Source organism: Anopheles coluzzii, chromosome X (assembly GCF_943734685.1).
Source record: "Anopheles coluzzii chromosome X, AcolN3, whole genome shotgun sequence".
Lineage (NCBI taxonomy): Eukaryota > Metazoa > Arthropoda > Insecta > Diptera > Culicidae > Anopheles > Anopheles coluzzii.
In genome coordinates this window covers 11,485,447-11,505,452 of record NC_064669.1, presented here as the reverse complement: position 1 = coordinate 11,505,452, position 20,006 = coordinate 11,485,447, and the positions used below count along the sequence as shown (strand labels likewise).

At 45.4% G+C, this 20,006-nt stretch overlaps 1 protein-coding gene across 3 annotated transcripts in view; it reads left to right on the top strand.

Moving 5' to 3' along the window:
* Window positions 1-20,006, top strand: part of LOC120948724 (tRNA dimethylallyltransferase) — a 71,841-nt gene continuing 51,835 nt past the window's right edge. For 2 of the 3 annotated variants that reach the window (XM_049605495.1, XM_040365388.2), the window contains exons 1-3: window positions 1-338; window positions 5,238-5,375; window positions 16,967-17,334. In XM_049605495.1, the coding sequence (XP_049461452.1) occupies window positions 45-338; window positions 5,238-5,375; window positions 16,967-17,334 (800 nt within the window). In that variant the 5' untranslated portion in view covers window positions 1-44. The remainder of the gene's footprint in view (window positions 339-5,237; window positions 5,376-16,966; window positions 17,335-20,006) is intronic. The other variant, XM_040365398.2, reaches the window with a different exon arrangement.

Sequence of the window (20,006 nt, the reverse complement as noted above, 5' to 3'; positions counted from 1 at the left end):
ATAGTTCGCGCGCAGTAGCCCGGCACTCATTGCGTAGCTCACCCATGCGGTGTCATCAACATTCGCCGTGCTGTTGTGGTTGCCGCTCGGTAATGTTCTGGTGCGCGTCCCGTGCCTCGACAGTGTTTTCGCGTCTGTGTGTGAACCGTGGCGTAGTAGTGTACTGCCAGCGTGGGAACGTACCGCTACGTGGCCAGTTTCGTCGGTCCCATTCCGCGATGGCCTCCCCCCCCCCGATTGTGGTCATTCTCGGCTCGACCGGTACCGGCAAAACGAAGCTGTCACTCGAGCTGGCAGCCCGGTACGGCGGCGAGGTGATCAGTGCCGATTCCATGCAGGTGAGTGACGCGCGTGAGCGCGTGAGTGCCGCGCGAGCAGCCGTACAATCAGCTGTGTTTACGTGTGAGACCGCGGCGACCGTTGGTGGTTTTTAAATTTAATTAAAAAAAAACACTGAAATGATGAATGGTTTGGGCATTTGGGAGTGGAATCGGGCGGCATCTCTAGCCTTCTAGCTTTTGTGGTTTTTTTTGTCTCTCTCCCTCTCTTGTTCCGATAAGGTCAAGCTGCTGGCCTGGGAGGTGTTGTAAATGTGAGCTGTCGAGTGATAAATTTGACCGATTAGCGCCACTCTGCGAGTCGCTCTCATTGAATCCAATAACGAGGAACCTTTTTAAAAACGTAGAAACCGTTGGGTACAAGACGAAACAAAACAAAAAAACAAAAAAAATCCACTCCTTCGAATCCCACGACACGTGCGCAAGATTTTCAGATGTGGCCTTCAATGGTGGCCCTGAAATGTAATCGCCTCTTCCTCATTGTGGGCGCCGAGGAAGCACTATGGCGCAGTATGAAGTGTCCTGCTACTGCTTCACAGCGCTGTAGTGGATGTTGAAGAGTGTACAGAACAGCAAGAACCGTTGACGAATTTTAACTCTATCCTTGATCGAGCTGGGCTCGCTATTGCTGCTCAAGGGTGTTCCAGCATCGCTCAAAGCCTGCGATATACGCCCTTTGCTCCGCATTTATCATCCACACCAGGCACATGCTGGTGTTCGAGTCTGTGCGAAATCACGTCATCCCGACGAAGATGTTACGCTGATGAATGCCCCGGGCAAGGTTTCGTTTCCCAGCAAGTGTTCCCCGCCCGACGACGGCCACGTAAATTACGGCAGGAAGCAATGACGTCCACAGTTTTCCAGCGGTTTCCCGCAGTCAGCCAACGTGCACCTGTCCGGGCGAGATTAATTTCCCAACAAGCTGCTGCCGCTGCTCGGCACCATATGGTGCCGGTTAAGTCAAACGAAGAGAGCATTGCTGGAGGATTCGGCTTTTCGTCAATAATTGTTTTTCGATTCCTAATATTTACCCTTCCTGGCCGGAGCGCTTAGATGCACCGTATTGAGCGATGTGATTTTTAGTTTTTGGGATTTCATCGCTGACCTGGTCCAGTCCTTACCGATTTTTGTTTCATGTTGCTGCTCTTTTTGGCTAGTCATGTTCGATGATCAAGGTTGTCGGCCTGGTCGGCTGGGCGGGCTCTGGCATGTATGCGGTGTCCCATCTGTCATTTGCCGTGCGTCAGTGCCCTGATGCAGATGATCTGGGTGAGTGTCCCGGATACCGGATGGGAATCTTGGGAAGCATCACCTTAAAACAGGGACCGGAGACGACTTTCAATTTTGCTTGCTTATGCCTTTCACTGCCTTTTGATATTACTTCTACTTCGTATTGTTCGCATTATTGCTTGAAAGCTGAATTACAGTGCTTTCCACTGCATCTCGAAATGTATTGTATAGATTTGGATTAGATTTATTGAAAGATTCTCACATGTCAATGCATCGTTTCCTCCATTCACTATATAAATATTCTAAAGCGCCGATAAAAAAAAATGCAGAAGAAGTCCATTATTTCAATAAAAAAAAATTAAAGTAAGCAGACAGCTGATTCATTGTTAGGCACAGTAATTGTTTTCGGCTTTTGGTCTGCTGTAGGCCTGAAATGGATCTGGCTATCTCATAGGGTTGTCAGCAGTTCTGATAATATTATCTCACTTTTTTGAGACCCTCGTATACATTCTTGCATGTGAAGGCCTCGATTCTCCAAAATTAAAAATGAATGGTAGTTTTGTAATTCTTTAGTTATTTTATCTTTCCTTCATCATGCTAGGATTATTCAGACAAATTAATGTACTCGCGGACACCGAGGCACTGCTAGCACAAACATTGATACTTTGTGGAATTGTAAATGTTGTGTCTAAAGCGTCTATCTCGTTAGCTAGGAATTTAGCAATAAAAGTATCTTGGGCTACTGGGCTATTACTATAGTGTAAGCATTGTAATCCTAATAAAAAGGTCAGTCGCGGTAACTTATATCTTTAGTAGGGCCAAACCACGGCAGTTTACGAATAGCTAGACTAGTGAACCTGGCGCTGTATCGACTAAAGTCTTTCAATCCAAACTGCAGAGTGCGTCCCACAGATTACTGAGTTTATCTCCGGGATTAGGTGAACTACCAAGGAGTACACTGCTTTCAGGCACATTGGGTCTCTAAAGCCTCTAGCGTTCCTCATCATGAAACTAATAGCGAGTAGCAACTAGTTTTGAACCATTTCACGCTAGTCTTGTTTCAAAGCAGCAATGATTCAGTAAGAACTGTTCACAGAAAAACACAACCTCGTAGCTGTACTAATCCTTTCTACAAGCCAATTGATTCACATTCTAATGTAAATTTCTACCTGCACTTGTTCACACGCATTGATTTCTATATGACTAAAGAGGTTTTGGACCTCTTAGGGTCTTTTTCGCCTCTGAAAAATTGTTTAGGTAACTTAGAACCACTGGTGCGTCAGACTAAACTGGTCAGCCAAATCTGCCCTGTGGTGAGTTGTGCAGTAACTTAGCCCTATATATCATGTAACTTGATTATCTTATACGTTGTTTTCGTTGTTATTTGTTAAGATAGATTGTCCAGGTAGGATTTTCTGTCAAAAAGATGATTAGCTAATTTAATTCTTTGTGGCCCTCAGATACAAGTTCACTCATATTTTTGTTCAGTTTACAGGTTTTCCTTAACTTTTTGTACTCATTGCAGTCTGTTAGTATATGTCGCACTGAGATGTGTGTGCCACAGTATATGCAGAGTGCTGGAGAATGTTTTGAAAGTATGTGACTGTGAGTTAGTTTGGTACGACCAATAAGCAGTCTTATTACTTGTTGATTTTTGTTTGTTATGAAGATCTGGCCATGATGGAATGATAATTTGATGGAACGTTATTTGTTAGAGAAGTATTTTTTTGTACTGCTTTTTACCAAAAGTGTTCAAAGTCCTTTTTGCATGTTTTTATTGTATCTCTTCTGGAAATTGTATGTTTACATTCGTTTGAGGTTCTGTCATCGTTTTCAAGTTTATCAGCTCGTTCGTCTCCTGAGATTCCTATATGGCTTGCAATCCACCATAATGAAATATTGAACCTATTGCAACTTTCTGATGCCTTGTAGTGTTGTAGGCGATATTATTAGTTGGCATAAGAGCAATTAAGTTGGGTTGTTTTTTGATGTGAAGAGGTACAATAAAAAAGCTCTCTTTTCGCGCTACAGATGTAAATTCCTGCAACTTTAATTGATCTTTGCCGACGCCGGGTTCACATGGTCGTCTTCCAAGGGTTTGATATTATACCAGCTTCCTCCCAAGACCATTTCTCGGGACCGTGTTCTTAAGCAATGCCAAGATGTGCAGTACTTGCTGCTAAAAACAATGCACTTGGATGCAATCTTAATTCTGGTCACCCTGTGTAAATATCTCTTGTTAAGTCAATCGTTAACACGTGCTCGCGGGACCACCAATCGAACCACAAACGACCTTTACGGGAGCCGCGGTGCCTCTTCCATTCGACAAACCCCCTCCCCCGCCGTGCAACGGTGAATGGATGTAAATTGATTTTTAATGGTACGATAAAAACCGGCTTAATTTTGCACTCCATGTGTTTCTTTTGGTGTAGTTTTTTTTTCGTCTTTCTATCGATCGCGTCTATTGTTTGGTGTACACTATATATCCACCAACCAGTTAGACGCTTTAAATCCCCCCCCCCCCCCCCCCCTCATCCCAGATTATATGACACCGCTCGAATCACATTGATAGTCATTATAAAGCCGTTTTTTACACCGAGAGACGACCATAGTTTAGCATACTGGGAAGAGAACATCATAAGCTGCGTATTGATGAAATATGACAAAACCTAACCCGAAACAGATAAAATCGCTCATTTCCGTAACCTTGCCGTGGTGGCGTGAAGGGCCGGCCCGTAAGTGCCGGCCCGCTGCCCGGAGATGGTGCGTAGCCAAGTGCGTGCGCGAGAAACAAAAGAACACTCTTCCTGCCTTCCTGCAGTCGCTCCGACGGTTGTGAATAAATTATGTTGAATTAGATGATCCCCTCCTCCCCCGGCCGGCCCTATCGCACGCCATCAGCCATCACCAACCTTGACAAGCGCTGCTGACGAAATGTCCCGCGGCCACAGCGCGGACACGATTGTCGATCCCGGGCACGATTGGGCCGGATCGTAAAAGCTTGGACGGCGGCAACGACGCCTGGACGTGAGGTGGATGCCGCCGCGCCAGAGGTTTTTTGTTTTGTTTTTTTTTTTTTGAAATCTCTGACAGCCCAAACTAGTCGTAAAACTGTGCCCATCCGCGGGCCTGTCCGCGGGGCTGTCGGGCAAGATTCGGGGCTGGAATTTGTCGATGACTTCGCAGATGAACGATGACGATGATGGTGCTGGCGGTGGCGTTGGGATATGCGCCGATTATCGAGCCACTTAGTCTCGCGCTTGGTCGCGATCGGATCTGCTCCGGGGAAGCGAAGAGCATTGATATAAACGCTTTTCTCGCTCGATGGTGTTCGGGCTGTCCGCATGCATAAGTTATTTCTGCGCGCGGCAAGGAGAGAACTCAACTCATCGTCGCGGGCGCGAGCGGGCGGGCTAAGCGGCTTTTATTTGCTCGTTTAAAAAAAAATACAAAAAAAAGGTTAAGATTTGTACTTTTGTTTCCCCCAACGCGTTCTCACGCGTTTCGGTCGGCGGCAAGGTGTAATTTGATAATGGTCGCTGCTGGTTTCGAGCCCGGCTATGCCCAACGGCAGGGAATAGAACAAGAACTGTGTGCGAGGAGAAGCAAAACAGGATTTGTGTGTGTGTTTTTTTTTATTGTCATTCAGTTTCGATTTTATTTTCGCAGGTTTACACCGGACTCGACATCGTAACGGCCAAGGCGACGAAGGAGGAGCAGCGGCAGGCGGTGCACCACCTGCTGGATGTGGCTAGGCCCGATCAGGCCTTCACCGTGACCCATTTCCGCGAGCGCGCCCTGCCGATCGTATCCTTTTTCCCAAAACGACTTACTTAAGCTCATCCCGTTGCGGGAATATTATGATTGCACGTGCGCATAGTTTGACACGTTAAACCTTTTGAGCAAATGGCTGCCCAAGGCTTCTTGACAAACGATCCTTCCCCAAAGCTTTCAGCATGATCCAGCCCTTTGGGGCTTTTTTTTAACAATTTTAACAGCAACTTTAACAGACCCTATCCATACGACAGCAACCAAATGTTAACGCTCTGCACACACAGATCAGCTCGGGATCAGTCGGGCGGCGTTCCCTGCAGTGCCAATATGATTTTTTTTTGTTGTTGCTTGCGTCTGCCCTTTAACAACACAAAAAAAGACGAAATAAATGTGTCTACAGTGTACACTGTGCCCCATGAACGCTGAAACATACCGCCAACGCGCGAACTGGCGGGGGCGGGAGGGGGTGTGGTGTGAACTCCGGAGTGGAGCCGACGGAGCGCGTGTACCCACGGAAAGAGGAAAAAAGCAACAACAACAAAAACCGGTCCAATCTTGTAGCTGACCAAACGGTTCGAAGACGTTCGAACGACGTCGTTGTCGTCGCCAATTCATTCAATATTCATGAACCATGATTCTGGCCGCCGCGGAGGGGGGGGGAGGGGGGGGGGGTGGTAGAAGAGGGGGGGCGCAGTAGAAGACCTGCCAAAAATTGGTGTCTTTTTTTTTAATTTTTTTTTATTGTCTTCGTCTTGGTCGCCTCGTTTCGTCCCTTGCGCAACGTGGATGGAGCGCCGCGCACATCGTTCGCAGTAGTGCTGGAGGGTGCGGCGCGGCCAAGGGGAGGGGGGGGGGGGGGAAGGTGTAAGGAAGATGCGTCCGTTCGGGAGAAATACCATTAGCATGCAAATGATGATTTCTGTGCGTTTTTTTTTTCTTATCGAAACTTCCTTTAGCCCCGCGCTGCCTTTTTCGTGGCCAACCAGCCTGCCAGCGGCTTGACCACCTTCGCGTGCGAGCCTTGGCCGAAAGGGTACCGGGTAGAATCGTTTAAGGGGGGGGCGGGTGGTGGTAGGTGCGGTAAGGTTATGGCCGGTATGGTGCTGTGGAAGCCGTTTCCTGTTCTAAACGCCACGGGGAGTGCGTGTGTGTGTGCTCGTTTTGGTGGCTCCGCAGCAGCAGCGACATTTTTGGATACTACTGGCCGATGATGGCGTTTCTTAGAGGCGTTTTGTTGCTGTTGTTGTCTGCTGCTTCTTCTAATAAGTTTCACTTTTTTTGTGCGCCCGGCGTCGCGCTGTTGGGCAGAGCAGCGCGACAACACTTTCGCTTGCGTTCTGATGCGAAACGCATCGCACGAGGTCGTCGGTTTAGGGTGGCACGGTTTGAAAGCGAAAGGAACTACTAGGCACACAGGCTAGTGCGTAGCCGCTTCTAGCAGGGAAGTTGTTTCATCCTCATCTCTCTACACGGGAGCGCGATCGAGTTTTGCTCGCTTTATGAAGGGCTTTAGGGGAAGGTAGGTAAAGACGGACACCTTACGAACAATGCAAAACAAATCTGGGAATATATAAATACACCGACCATGAAAATATGCACACATTATGTTACACTCATGTTTTTTTTAATCAGAAAAGGTATGGAATGTTTTAAGATTCTATCGATTTTTATGTTTTTTTTTTCGAGCAGTTTTAAAATGTTCGGGTAAAACGGACACCTGTAAAAACGTTGGAAATTGAAGAGGTTTATAATATTTTAACATATCCCATTGCTTTCCACGTCCTGGTACGTAAATAAACCAACACTTGGCCAATTGCAACGAACGATTCATTCAACGGTGGAGTAAGGAATTGTAAGTGGCAGTTCCAACACCTTGTAGAATGCAGAATCTAAAGCATTATTTAAATATTGGGCACTAACAGCTGCTTTTGGAAATTAAAATGTACTTTCCTTTTGGACAAAAGTATGTTTGAGGGACACTTGCTAATAGGTAAATCCATTTTTTCCATTGAGGCTTAAACTTTTTGATATTTTTAATTTCGTAGAATCTATCATCTATTCCGGTTTAATACCAGTACTTGCTGTTTTTGTTGATTAAAGTTGTCCAAGTCGTTACAAGATATTTGATTTTCGTAATATTGGCCGCATGACTGCTATTTTGGCCGGTGTTTCATTTCTCGCTTACAGGGTTTCCCACAATTTATCGGTTGGTTCCCATCTATTTTTGGTGGGTTCCCATATTTTTGTTGGTGCGTTCCCTCGATTTTTTGGCCGTTTTCCAGAGTTCCGTTCCAGAGTGTCCGTTTTTCCCATTTTGGTGCCTGGATTCATAAACCATCAAAAACAACCTTTTTATTGCTTTTATTTTCGTTCTTTTGCCAGTTTTTTTGCCGAATAATTACGACAACTCATTCATGTAATACAATTTTCGAAAATATTAACAATGCACGTCACAGAGCTTAAGATCCGCTGAAGTCAAATTAGATCCGCAAGGAACCGCACGATGGAAAATTTGTTTTGTTCGTGAATTCAATCAATGTTGCATACACTATGCGAAAAATGTTCTTAAATGTGTTGACCTTCAGTTTGGATGCTGCATTGTGGAATTATTTGAAGATGATCTTTTTCGTGTATTTATGAGAAGTGTCCTTCTTTCCCGCAGTGTCCGTCTTTACCTACATGCCCAAATATAAATGTGTTACCACCTTGGAATTACGATCAGTTGATCTCTTAAAATCTCATTGGATTTATGTATTCTAATCATGCTACAAGCGACAATGTATGTACTGCATTGTCTTGCCACCTTCTCGAAGCATAAAAGTGAAGGAAGCAAGCAGAGAAACAACAACAAAATCCTCTCCATAGTGTTGCTGCTGCATTGGTTGGGTTGCACCTAACTTCATTCTCTTTATGGCAACTTGGTCGACAGAATGTGCGGCAGAAACTGAAAGTGGCAACACAACGGGTTTCCCTTTTCTGTCTTCCCTTTTTCAAAGAATGTTTCCGCATACGTTCCGGGCCTGGCAAGTGGACGGAAACATCAAATATTACATTGGAACAAACAAAAAAGACACATCGCACAACTGTGACACAAGCAGATTTCGCAAGAACCAACTAAGATGTGGTATTTCACGTCCTGCCTAATGACACTGAAAGGCTGAACAGAAATTTCATGTTTGTTTTTGCGCCTCTTCCCCAAATCCCTCTCCCCCCCCCCCCCCCCCCCCCTTGCACCAGGGGTGTTTCTCGCTGGACGCGGCAGAATCTTTCGCGTATGCTAATTAAACAAGGTGCCGAATCGTTTCCCATCCTATCTGCGGGCTGATTGACGCAAATGAATGTAAAAAGATGTGTGTATGTGTGTGAGCTTCTTTCTTCTTCTTCTTTTTCTTCTTATTTTCTCTCTATCTCTCTTCGCTTGGTGTGTGTGTGTGTGTTTTGTTGGATTGCAGTTTCGCTTTTAGGGCGCATTATTCTAATCTCATGGTTTCCTTTTCCAACGCACGGGAGCAGGATGATAGAATACCAAGCGGCAAGAAGAATGTGGAATCCCATTTTATGTGTACGCATTCCTTCAGGGTTTCTTTCTTCGTTTTTTTGTCTTTTTATTTTAGCAATCGTTTTTGGTCAAGTGTACTTTTTCTTTCCTTCCTTTATTTTGTTTCGTTTGTTCAATCATGAATGAATGAACGAAAGCAGCAGCCGGGATGGAATCGATGGGTGTTTTTTTTTTGTTGTTGGCTAGGCAGTTGCAGAGGGGAGGGTTGGAGTAAAATCAATTATCCGTTCGTTCGCAGCAAGCAAATAGGCACGGTTGGCCACCAAACCCGGTTGATGGCTTTCGTTTACTTGCCACATCGAGGATCAGCCGCCCATTGCCATTCTATCGGCGACTAGCTTTGCAATTCAACGCACGCCGATGTCAAGATCCAATTTGAAATGCCTTATTTTCTTACATGCTTATTGCGCGAAATAAGAAGTGAAGGAGAAGAACAAGAAGAAGGGAAAGAAAGTAGCAAGAAGGTTATTCGATGTACCGTGAAAATGTTTAATTTGAAAACCTTTTCTAGAAATTAGGATTGAGAAAAAATATAGTGAAGGAGCAACTTAAATCTTCCAAGTCCAGCACGAATACGTTATATGAAGGATTTAACTATTTACACTATTCTTATGATTCAATCATTTGGGATAATTAGTTAATTTGGCCTCGGTTACAAGGCTACGCAACGTACCCATACTGATCCAGGAATAGACCACGAATCCATTCCACTCCGAAAACCTATACTATACCCATGCTGGTCCTGGAACTTGGCAGGAACCTCTAACAGTCCTGGAACCGAACATTAACCTTTACCGGTTCTAGAACAGATACTAAACCCATACCAGTTTGGGAATTGATATTGAACCAATACAAATTCTGAAATAGCTCCCAATTTTACTCCGTTCCTGAAACTGTACCTGTACCTGCTCCCGACTCGGAACAAAATTTGTGGGTCTGGAACAGATGCAGTTCCAGTTCCGATCGAGTAACTGATTCTGCTTGTTGACAAACCATTCTCGGCAGTACGTGTGCAGTGTAGGAATTAGCACAAGAAAAATAGCGTAGGAATTTTAGCTTCATATGTATCATATTATTCTCGCTAAGTTCAGAAGAATTCTGACTAAGACGTTAGTCACTAAACGGTGCAGAGAGTTAGTGGATTTGTATCCAAAAACTGTGACTCATTGCGGAGTGCGTCTGGCCAAAGAGGTAGTGAGTTTTATCGCAAAGAAGGAAAAGAAGAGATGTTTAAAGAGTGAGCTAAAGATTCAAATCCTTGTATACCTGATCTGGTTCAAATCACAAAGCAAAGAGAGAATATACGAATCTTCAGAAGATTTAAGGAGGACCTGGAATTTCAACGGGAACTTTCATGTGCTACTACACTAGACGAGAGCTTCGTGATTGTCGATGCTCCCTATATATAACCCTTATCTGGTTCAAATCACTGTAAAGAGCGAATATCCTAATTTCCAGAAGATTTGAGGAGGACCTGAGACTTCAACAGAAACCACGACCATGACCTAGACGAGAGCTTCATGATTGTCGATGCTCTCTATATATACTCTCCTTGTCTGGTTCAAATCACTGTAAAGAGCGAATATCCTAATTTCCAGAAGATTTGAGGACGACCTAGAACTTTAAAAGGAACCATGACCATGACCTAGACGAGAGCTTCGCGATTGTCGATGCTCCCTATATATACTCTCCTAGCCTGGTTAAAATCACTGCAAAGAGTGAATATCCTTATCTCCAGAAGTTCTGAGACTTCAACAGGAACCTTAACCTACTAGACTAGACGAGAGCTTCATGATTATCGATACGGTATACACTTGGATTATAATGCTATAACTAAAGCCATGAGTTGTTCTACATCATTAATTGTAATCTGATCTTCTCAGCATAAAAAAGCACAGAAACACTCAACGGAAGAAGCAGGACGTCTTGCGATTACTATTCGATTGTCGTCGTAGACGCCCCGCAATTGCCCGATGCATTCGCACCGCATGCATTCGCACACCCACACTACCGCTCTTACATCGCAAATTGCTTGCCCTTACAGTTTGTGGTTTGTGTGAATGGCGAACGATTCGAGCGCGCCAATAACTTCATCGTTCAGCGAAACTAAACGAAAAGAACGATAAAGCAGGAGATGGAATCGTGGTATTCCACAATGCTCTGTGCTGCTTAAAACCAGAAGCAAAAGGAACGGCAAGGAGCAAAACACTGCGCAAAGCGTGGGGCTAGGGCAATTTTAAACCACAAATTATACAAGTCACAAGTATAGTGCACAAAAAAAAACCCCAAAACAACATACAGAACAAACACAACCGAGTACCAAAAGCCAGCCAATGTGCGAGATTTGTATGGGGGGGGGATGATTGTGCGGAGGTATGATCTTTTTTCACTTTCATGCCTCTAGTCTGAATACGTCTGGTAGAGGGCGCCGTGGCCATTCATACATTTCCCCACTACGCTGTGCCACTCAGCCCACATCACCCATGGAAATGCTCGAAGCTCAAACCACAATATTTGGGATCTCTTTTGGGGTCGGTACGGATATGCCATCCCACGGCCCTACCCGAGGGGATGGAGAAGATCTCACGAGAAGAATTTTTGGCCCTGGAGTTGCTGGCGCAGAGAAAAATCGAAGCACAACGTGAAATCATCCCCTTTTCTCAAGAACCCTGCTGCCATCTTCAGGCTGGGGGGAGGGGTTGGGAATGAGACACCGGAGTGCACGCTAACAAAACAAAACAAAACAAAAAAAACTGGGGAAGTACGGGAAACCGTCGGAGCGCGTTTCGCACAGGAAGAAACTGAGGCGTAATAGTACCGAGCTTCATCCGAACCGTTTTGAGCAGCACCGGCGAGGATGACGCCGAGTTGAGTGAGAAAAGTGCGAAAGAGCGCGCACGGTGCGCAGTGAGCAAGGGGGCGAGAGCGAGAGGCAGCGAACAAGGAAGTAAAGACGCATATGCACGCGGGCATTACGTTCGCCTCTTGGCTTTTGTTTTGCCCCGACCGGCAACGCTTTGCGCCTGCCCAAGCCGGCGTTTGCGTATCCAAGGGGGTTAAGGCTGGGGGGGGGGGGGGGGGGGGGTTGCGCAAATTTGCGCACCGAATTTGCTTTGCGCTGTGTGTGAGTGTGTTTTATTTCGGATGAATTCAATCTGTCGGGTCGGTTGGACGGAGTGGCGAGAGTGACGCGGCCCGACGCGTACACGGGGGCAGAGGTCTAGGTTGGGCCCGGTTGCTCATGCGTTAGAAAAGGAAAGCGAAACACACAGCCACACACATACCCAAAAACCATATCGTCGTCTTCGTCGATTGCCTGCGTCGTCGTCGTCGTCGTCGTTGGCGGCGGCTACGCGGCGATGTGGCCGAAAATAAATTAACATCAGGCGGAAGCGATGTACGCGTAGCGGAATTTGGGGCAAGTGTGCCACCTTATGCACTCACCAAAAGCTGTTTATCAAAATCTAATTCATTTCTTAGAACCATGTTACACCTATTTCCACAGTGAACTGGTTTAAAATGGATTTCCTTAACAATTGAAATGAATAAAACAGAATTTCTTGATAATTGGATTTTTTACATGTGTGACACTCCACAACAATCGCTGCACTCCACAACAAAGAAAACATTTTGACTGCTCCGTGCCCATGAAATATAGTGGCACTGTTGGCTCAACCAGGGGTGGCTCTTTTGCCCCATAAATTATAATTGTGTTGAAAATCGATAATAATAAAAAAAATCACTAACCCCACGCCAAATTTCAGTTTTCATCAGCTTTACGGTCGTAGAAATATTTTCTCGGCTCTTTTTATTCCTATGTGTTTCGAGAGCTTATTTGATATGGTTGAAAAACTATAATTTTCTGCCCCATTTTGCCAAAGGAAATAAAATAAAATAATTTGAAGTTCAGCACAGCAAAGTGCCGGTTAGCTGAATCAAATGTAAAACTGTCAAACAAAATCAATTTATACGAACGGAAACGAAATAGGTATTTTACAAGCGTGTAAAACCGTACAGTAAAATACTTTCCGTAGCTTTAATCTCATGGAAAGCTGTTGTACAAAAGCCGGACTCCGCATGAGTCTTAGGTAACGCAAATGTTCTTCGTTCAGTAAGATATGTCAAACGAGAGACAAATCGACATGTCTTACACGGATCATAATAATCATAAAACCAGCATTTTTTACCCTTTTTCTCTAACACTCCAGTCACATAATTGGCCCTTCTATCCTCTATCAGTACATCTAAAAATTGGAACGAAACTATCGGTATACTCTTTGGACCGTTGGTGGCGCTCTTGCCCCAAATTCCGCTACACCGGTTGCGTGCGCGGCGCTACCTTACTTGCCGTTCTGGTCGCCTCCACGATCCACGGTCCATTCGCAAGCCCACCCCTCAAAGACATTTTGCTCCGTAGAGCATCCGGGGGAAAAGGGGTAGAATGGGGTTTGCCGTGCCGTAAGGAGAGATCGCTTTTATCGTTCTTAAGTTTGTTGGTGGTGGTGTTGGTGGTTGGCTGAAGTTGCTGCCGGTTGTCTTGGGGTTCTCTTGAATGGTTGGATGACTGGATGGGTACACGCAGCAACGCATACGCGTCGACATTTTGCGCGTCGCTTTATACGCAAGCGTAAAAGGGTTGGCGTGTGCGGCTCGCAAGTAGTGGCGCAGGGCACTGGAGAAGGTATTCGGGGGCAAGCGATTATTAATTTATAGTTTAACAAGCCGTTGCTGCGTGTCTCTCTATCTCTCTCGTTCTCGGTGTGTGTCGGTTATTTTTCCGTTTTTTTTTTGTTGTTGTAGTAAAGTTGCTTGAGGTACGGGTCTATACGCTACGCGCTGGCATTTTACCCCGTGGGATCAAACCGAGTGATGGCACACTCAAAAAGGCAGCAGCGGCAATAAAACCCTAGCACCGCTTTTAAGCGTGAATCCTTTTGTAGCTCAGGGCCAACGGGCCCCAAAACCATGAGAGCGAGTTTTTATCTTTTCGGTTTTTTTTTGTTGCTGTTGTATTGTTTCATATTTTTTGTGCGTGCTTATTCTGAAGGGTTGATTAGAGGCTAGATGGGTTTCGTACCTTCAACATTCAATTAACACATGTAGTTTTTTTCTGCTTTACTTTATCCGAGCGAACGGGATAATGTGTGAGCATTATGCGGAGCAGGTTGGATCGGAGGTACGCGATTGACGTCGGCTCACACGTGTACGGCACCGTGTCCTTGAGCTAAGACAAGCCATCCCCTAACCATATTGTTCTGCTGCGTCTAGCATCTTTTTGTATGGTATTATGTTTCGGTACGATTTTTGTTCCTTCCTCTGCGCTTAGATATGCGCTGTACTTCTACGAAGTCCTATGAGAATGATTGCCACGAACTATTTGCAGGAGGCCGCAGGAGGACATTACAATTGTCCAAAATTGCCCATTTGAATGGGTAAAATCACGCATAAATCATACGTCAGGTACGGCAATAAGGCAATTTCAATTCAAAAGTGGATAAATTTGGGGAAAAATCAATCATAGGTCACAGGTCACTGGAGACATAGCTCTCTCTTGCACTCATACAAAGATCTTTGATTCGACAGTTACCCCAACCAGGTTTTTTTTAAGTACACACACAAGCTCAAAGGGTTTCAGTTGGCGATTATTTTTCCTGAATTTGGTGTTCTGGTCGAGTTCTTCGTGATTAAACGACCTACGCGGTTGTGCAGGTCTTAACAGGCTTTCGGGATTTTTTTAAGTACCTCGCAGCCGAGGATACGAGGATTGAATCCATGACTCGCATGTGGTTAAGTCGTGCGAGTGGACAGCATGCCACACATACGACTGTAAAGCTACGCATCTGATCACAGTGGCATGCGATTCGCAGGTGACAACACGCGAGCAAGCATATCAACTGGAACGCTGCAAACAGGTGTCTAATTCCTATTCAGTTGTTTTTCAACCTTATTCGTTAAAAACAAACTGTGGATGGATTTAAACCAGTTAGCCCTGGTTTGGTCGTAATTTGATGGATATCTAAAAAAATGGAGCTGAAACTCCAGCAAACAGTACCGATTTTGTTCGTATTTTGCAAAACTTGGCTAACATATTAAGCATCACATGTTAAGTGCAACAGAAACGCCAAATGCATGATAATACAGTATCTAAAGCCAAAGGGGGAAAAACAAACCTAGAAAGGTGGACACTTTTATGGAGGACCAGGAAGATGGTTGATTAAATTATTATTATTATTTATTGTTTAATCTTCAACGGGCCGTATGGCCTAATTAAGATAAGTAACAGTACATTACATTACAAAAAACGGTACAAAAACCTGCGCTGGAACGAGGTTGAGCGAGCCGTAGAGTCTCTCTAGACCTAAGTGTTCGGGATGGTGCATAGATATCGACTCGATGCAACAAAGACGATAAGTCGATAGAGCCATTTAGCAAACCAGTGATGAAAGAGCACTGTGCATTGTGTCTTCTAACGGAAAGAGGTTCAAGGTATTGCGATCCTGCCAGGGAAGTAGACGTAGGGCATATCGCGTGAGCTTACGTTGAATCGCCTCAAGTCGAGCAATTGAAGAAGCAGTAGTTGGGCTCCACACTACGCACGAATATTCCAGAACCGAACGAACGATACTATTGTAGACAGCTTTGAAGCACATGGGGTTGCGGAATTCATTAGTTGTTCGGATAACCACACCCAGTAGTTGGTTTCCTCTGGCTACAACGTCATCGATATGCTGTTTAAAGTTCAAACTTGAATCAAGAAGAACGCCCAGGTCTTAGGCATGATTTAATGCTGTATAGAACAATTTTTAATTATTTAAATTAACAAAAATATCATTTTGTTTCAATTCTAAAAGAAAGGAGCAATTTTAGCGTTACGTTAACTGATTGATAGACGCCTAAGCAAAAACAACACAAATATTACAAAATAAATAGCATCACGAAACAATACCGTTTTCAAATGGAATTTGCGATAATTTCAAAACAAAATGTATTGGAGCTCACCAAAATATTGGACAAAGTTAATGTCAGATACCGAATAAATTCTTGTACTTATTTTCATTTGTCAATTCCTTAGGGACGACTTGTATCTTACAATATTTGGCATTTGATGTCGAGAACGATTAAGTTAAGTTAATTCCCAGTTCGAAGACGTGTCACAACACAGACGAAGTCATTGGGTAAACTGCCGGACTACTTGACAGAAGTTCCTGCAAAACTTAAAACCCCTTTTCGAATCAAGTTTTTTACTTACTCCGTTTTCGCTGACAAAGTAAAACACTTCGTTGAGACATTCCATTCCAATTACGGTATAATCTAGTTTATCCTGTCAATCTTTCGTTCTATTGGCATGCGTATATAATCAGTAGTTGTATCAGTAGTATTATAAGCAATCTACACTCATTTGTATTCACTGGACTTGGATAGCCAATCATAAATCCTGAATAAAGTTCCAGTTTGGGAGTCGAACGACGTCCCGGCTGGACAGGAGCCGGCCCGTCTACCATTACACCGTCCGCGCCGCACTGCAATCGAGCGCTCTGACGCCGTAAGATCTACGAAACACAAAGGGGCCACAAAGTAGTCGCACTGGTATCGGAAAATATTGTTTATCTTCCAAACGTTGCTGCTACTGCCCGGGGATCGTCGTATTGGCGACCGTTTGCGGTTGGAAGATATTCAAAACCTCGGTGTGTTTATTCGATCGCCAAAAAAGGCGACTTCAACGCTGCGCGCCGCTGGAGTAAACATTCCGAACATAGTTTCGCTCGCCCCACTTGTGCCCGTTGTCCGCCATCGGCAGGCACCCCTCTCGCGGGACGAGAACAGTGCGTTTCCTTTGTTTGTTGGTGCGTTGGAAATCCAAACAAGTAGTAAATTGCGCCAGGGCACAGCTGGCTTCAGATTTCACTACGCACCGTGGCCGGGCGCTAGCAAAACCGATTCGGCAAATGATTTACACCCCCGGTGGCAAACGCATTCGCTTCCTGAGCTCTGTGCTATATCGGGATTAGGGTGGGGGGACTGTGATATTGGATGAGACTTTCCTTCACTCGGCACGGGCGTACAGATCGAATCGCTGCTGGCGGCCAACCGCATGCCGATCATCGTGGGCGGCACCAACTATTACATCGAGAGCATCCTCTGGCGGGTGCTGCTGAGCGAGGGCGTCAAGCGGGAACGGTTGCGATCGCGTTGCGCCACCGAAAGCGAACCGGAGGCAAAGCAACCGAAAGTGGACGGTGGAGTGGCTGCTGCTGCTGCTGCTTCTGCTGGAACTACCACTGACCTGGAGCGGCTTCTGGAGGCGCTACCGGGCCTGGGAACGAGTGAATCGCTCGAAGCGCACGAGTCGGAGTTGCTGCACCAGGCCCTGCAGCGGGTCGACCCGGAGTCAGCCGAGCGGCTGCATCCCAACAACAAGCGGAAGATTATACGGTAAGTCAGCATGATAGATTTACTGCAGTAATATGCACCGGTTTTCAGCTTCATAAATGCAAAACATGTTCAATACGCCTAGAAGTTATTCTTATTCAACTAAACGACCGTTTCTTCTGTGAAACGAAACATAGTTTCATTATTACCCTTCAAGATGCTGCCACAGTTCCATCTCACAGTAAAACAGTGCATCCTGGCAGCAATTAACTATCCGACTTTCGTTTCATCTTCTAAGAATTTTTTCGATTTTTAAACTGAAATAGAGATTGAGAATGGGGAGGGAAAATGCAGTATTTACAAAAGAAACTGACTACTTTATCCTAAATTTGATTCTTCATTTAGTTCTGGTTTAAGTTGAGAAGATGTTTCGAATTATTTCGTGTGGTGAGTGATGGCTTCATTCTCGTAGTTGGGCTGTTATGCCCATTATTCTATCTTTGATCATTGGAGGTACTGCACGATGATGGAGCTGTCGCGTAGGGAATCTCTAGGGAGAATCGAGAATTGTCTTCAAAAAATAATTTTGAATTTTCTGGACTTCATGGAGGTTGCTGTTCGAGCATAGGCCCCAAGCTTTACGTCCGTGAATTATCGATGAAAGAACAATTTGATTATATATAATCATCTTGTTCTCCAACGACATAGCAGAACGGGTTTTCAAAAGGCTGTACAGCTTCCTAAACAGCATTGAAGTTTTTCCTTTAATGTAGCATACATGTGCTTTGAATGTGAGACGTCTATCAAAAATCACTCCCAAGTATCGGGCTTGAGGAGCCCACGGGATGACGATGTCATTCATCTTTGTGTTGCACACCTTCGCATTGAAATGAACCGGTTGAATACCCATCTTGTAAGGGAGAGCTAGCGCCTGAGTCTTGGTATTGTTGACCACAATCCTGGAGGTACCTGACAACAGTGTCCAGTCTCCGTTGTAATCCTCCCCGTAAGTGGTTTCGTGCTTTTGCAGAATACATAATGGCAGGGTCATCCGCGCATAATGCGAGAGCTGCACCCGTACCCTCTGCGAGAACATTGTATAGCAGGGAACCAAGTATGCTCCCCTCTGGTACACCCGCGTAATTCATATATGAGTCAGATCGTTCTGACCCAATGTAAACAGCCGATGTCCATCGAGAGAGGTAACCGCGCACAATCCCGACAATAAACGGCGGAAAACCTGGCAGTCTCAGCTTGTGGACAATTCCATCGTGCCAGACGTTGTCAAATGCCTTCTCTATATCCAAGAGAGCTATGACTGTGTTGTTATCACTTCTTTTGGAGGCATCAACAACGTCCAACACGCCTTGCCAACTGTTGCGCGACCGACCGCTGCTTCCTAAAGCCAAACTGTGCTTCTGCAATGATGTTGTTTTGTTCACAATAATCCAGCATACGTGAGTAAATTATTCTTTCAAATCGGGCACCCAGTAGTGATATAGGGCGATAACTTGATCCCAAACAAGGGTCTTTTCCCAGTTTCAAAACAGGGATATTTCTATCAAACTTCCATTTTTCTGGGAAGTACCCCAGCTCCTGGTACCTGTTGAATATACTAGTCAGCTGCGCTACAGTACTGTGGCCAACATGTTTGAGCTTCTTCTTCTTCTTCTTTTGGCTCAACCGTCGTAGTCGGTCAAGATCTGCACTACTTGTGGGCTTAACTTTCAGTGATTTATGGATTAACCACCATAGCAGGTTAGTCCTACGTATGGTGGCACGGTCTATTTGGGGATCTAACCAATGACGGGCATGTTGTTAAGTCGTACGAGTTGACCACTGTACCATGAGGTCGGACATTTATTTATTTATTTATTTGTTTATTTAAATGTGGTGCCTTTACTCCAACACTATACCTGATGATTCCCAGGACCTCTGCACCAACAGGCTCGTAAAAGCCCATTTTGACACTGCTTGCGGCCAGTCACTAGCCGAACCCTGCAGCTTACACAAAACTCATTATTCGCGAAATGTAATGCAAATACCAAACGCAACTCCTGCAGCAGCCCAATAATATGCCCCCTTCCCCATGAGGCATGCACCCAGTGCATCGCTGATGCATCTGTCAATGCGAGCGATTAGCGTCAGCCGGAAGCTACCTGTGCCCATCGATATTCATTAGCCATTCGAGGGGTGGGGGTTTGGGCTTTTAACAGCTGCAAAATTATCTTTAATTGCATTAGCCCGAAACAAATCATGCGAACGCATTGCAGTACCACGATTTCCTGTGCTCGGCTGCAGCAATGGAAATTGGCGCTACTTCGTACGGGTGGTTCCGAGGGCACCGAGGGGCGTCATCGAGGCCGGCCCCTCGTCTCTGTCCCTCAGGTGCTCAAAAAAAAAAACCGCAACTCAAGTGTCCTGAACCACCCCCCCCCTCAAAACCGATATCCTTAAGCGTTTTCCTGTCTCATGTGCTCCCCCCCTCCCCCTCCACCTTTGTTTCGGGTTTGCATTGGGTTGATTTATTTGCCTTTTTTTTTCGTTGCTGTTGCTGTAGTTGTCGCCCGCAGTTATTGCTTTCGGACGCCGGCTGCGTTTTTGCGCCCGTCTTGGCTGGGGGCCGCTGCTCGTTACAAATTGACCAGACGGCGCGCACTCTTGGCCGGGGGCATCGACCCAAAACCTTCACCCTGTGGGCCCGGTCCTGGGCGGCGGTAGGTGCAGTGGGCTGA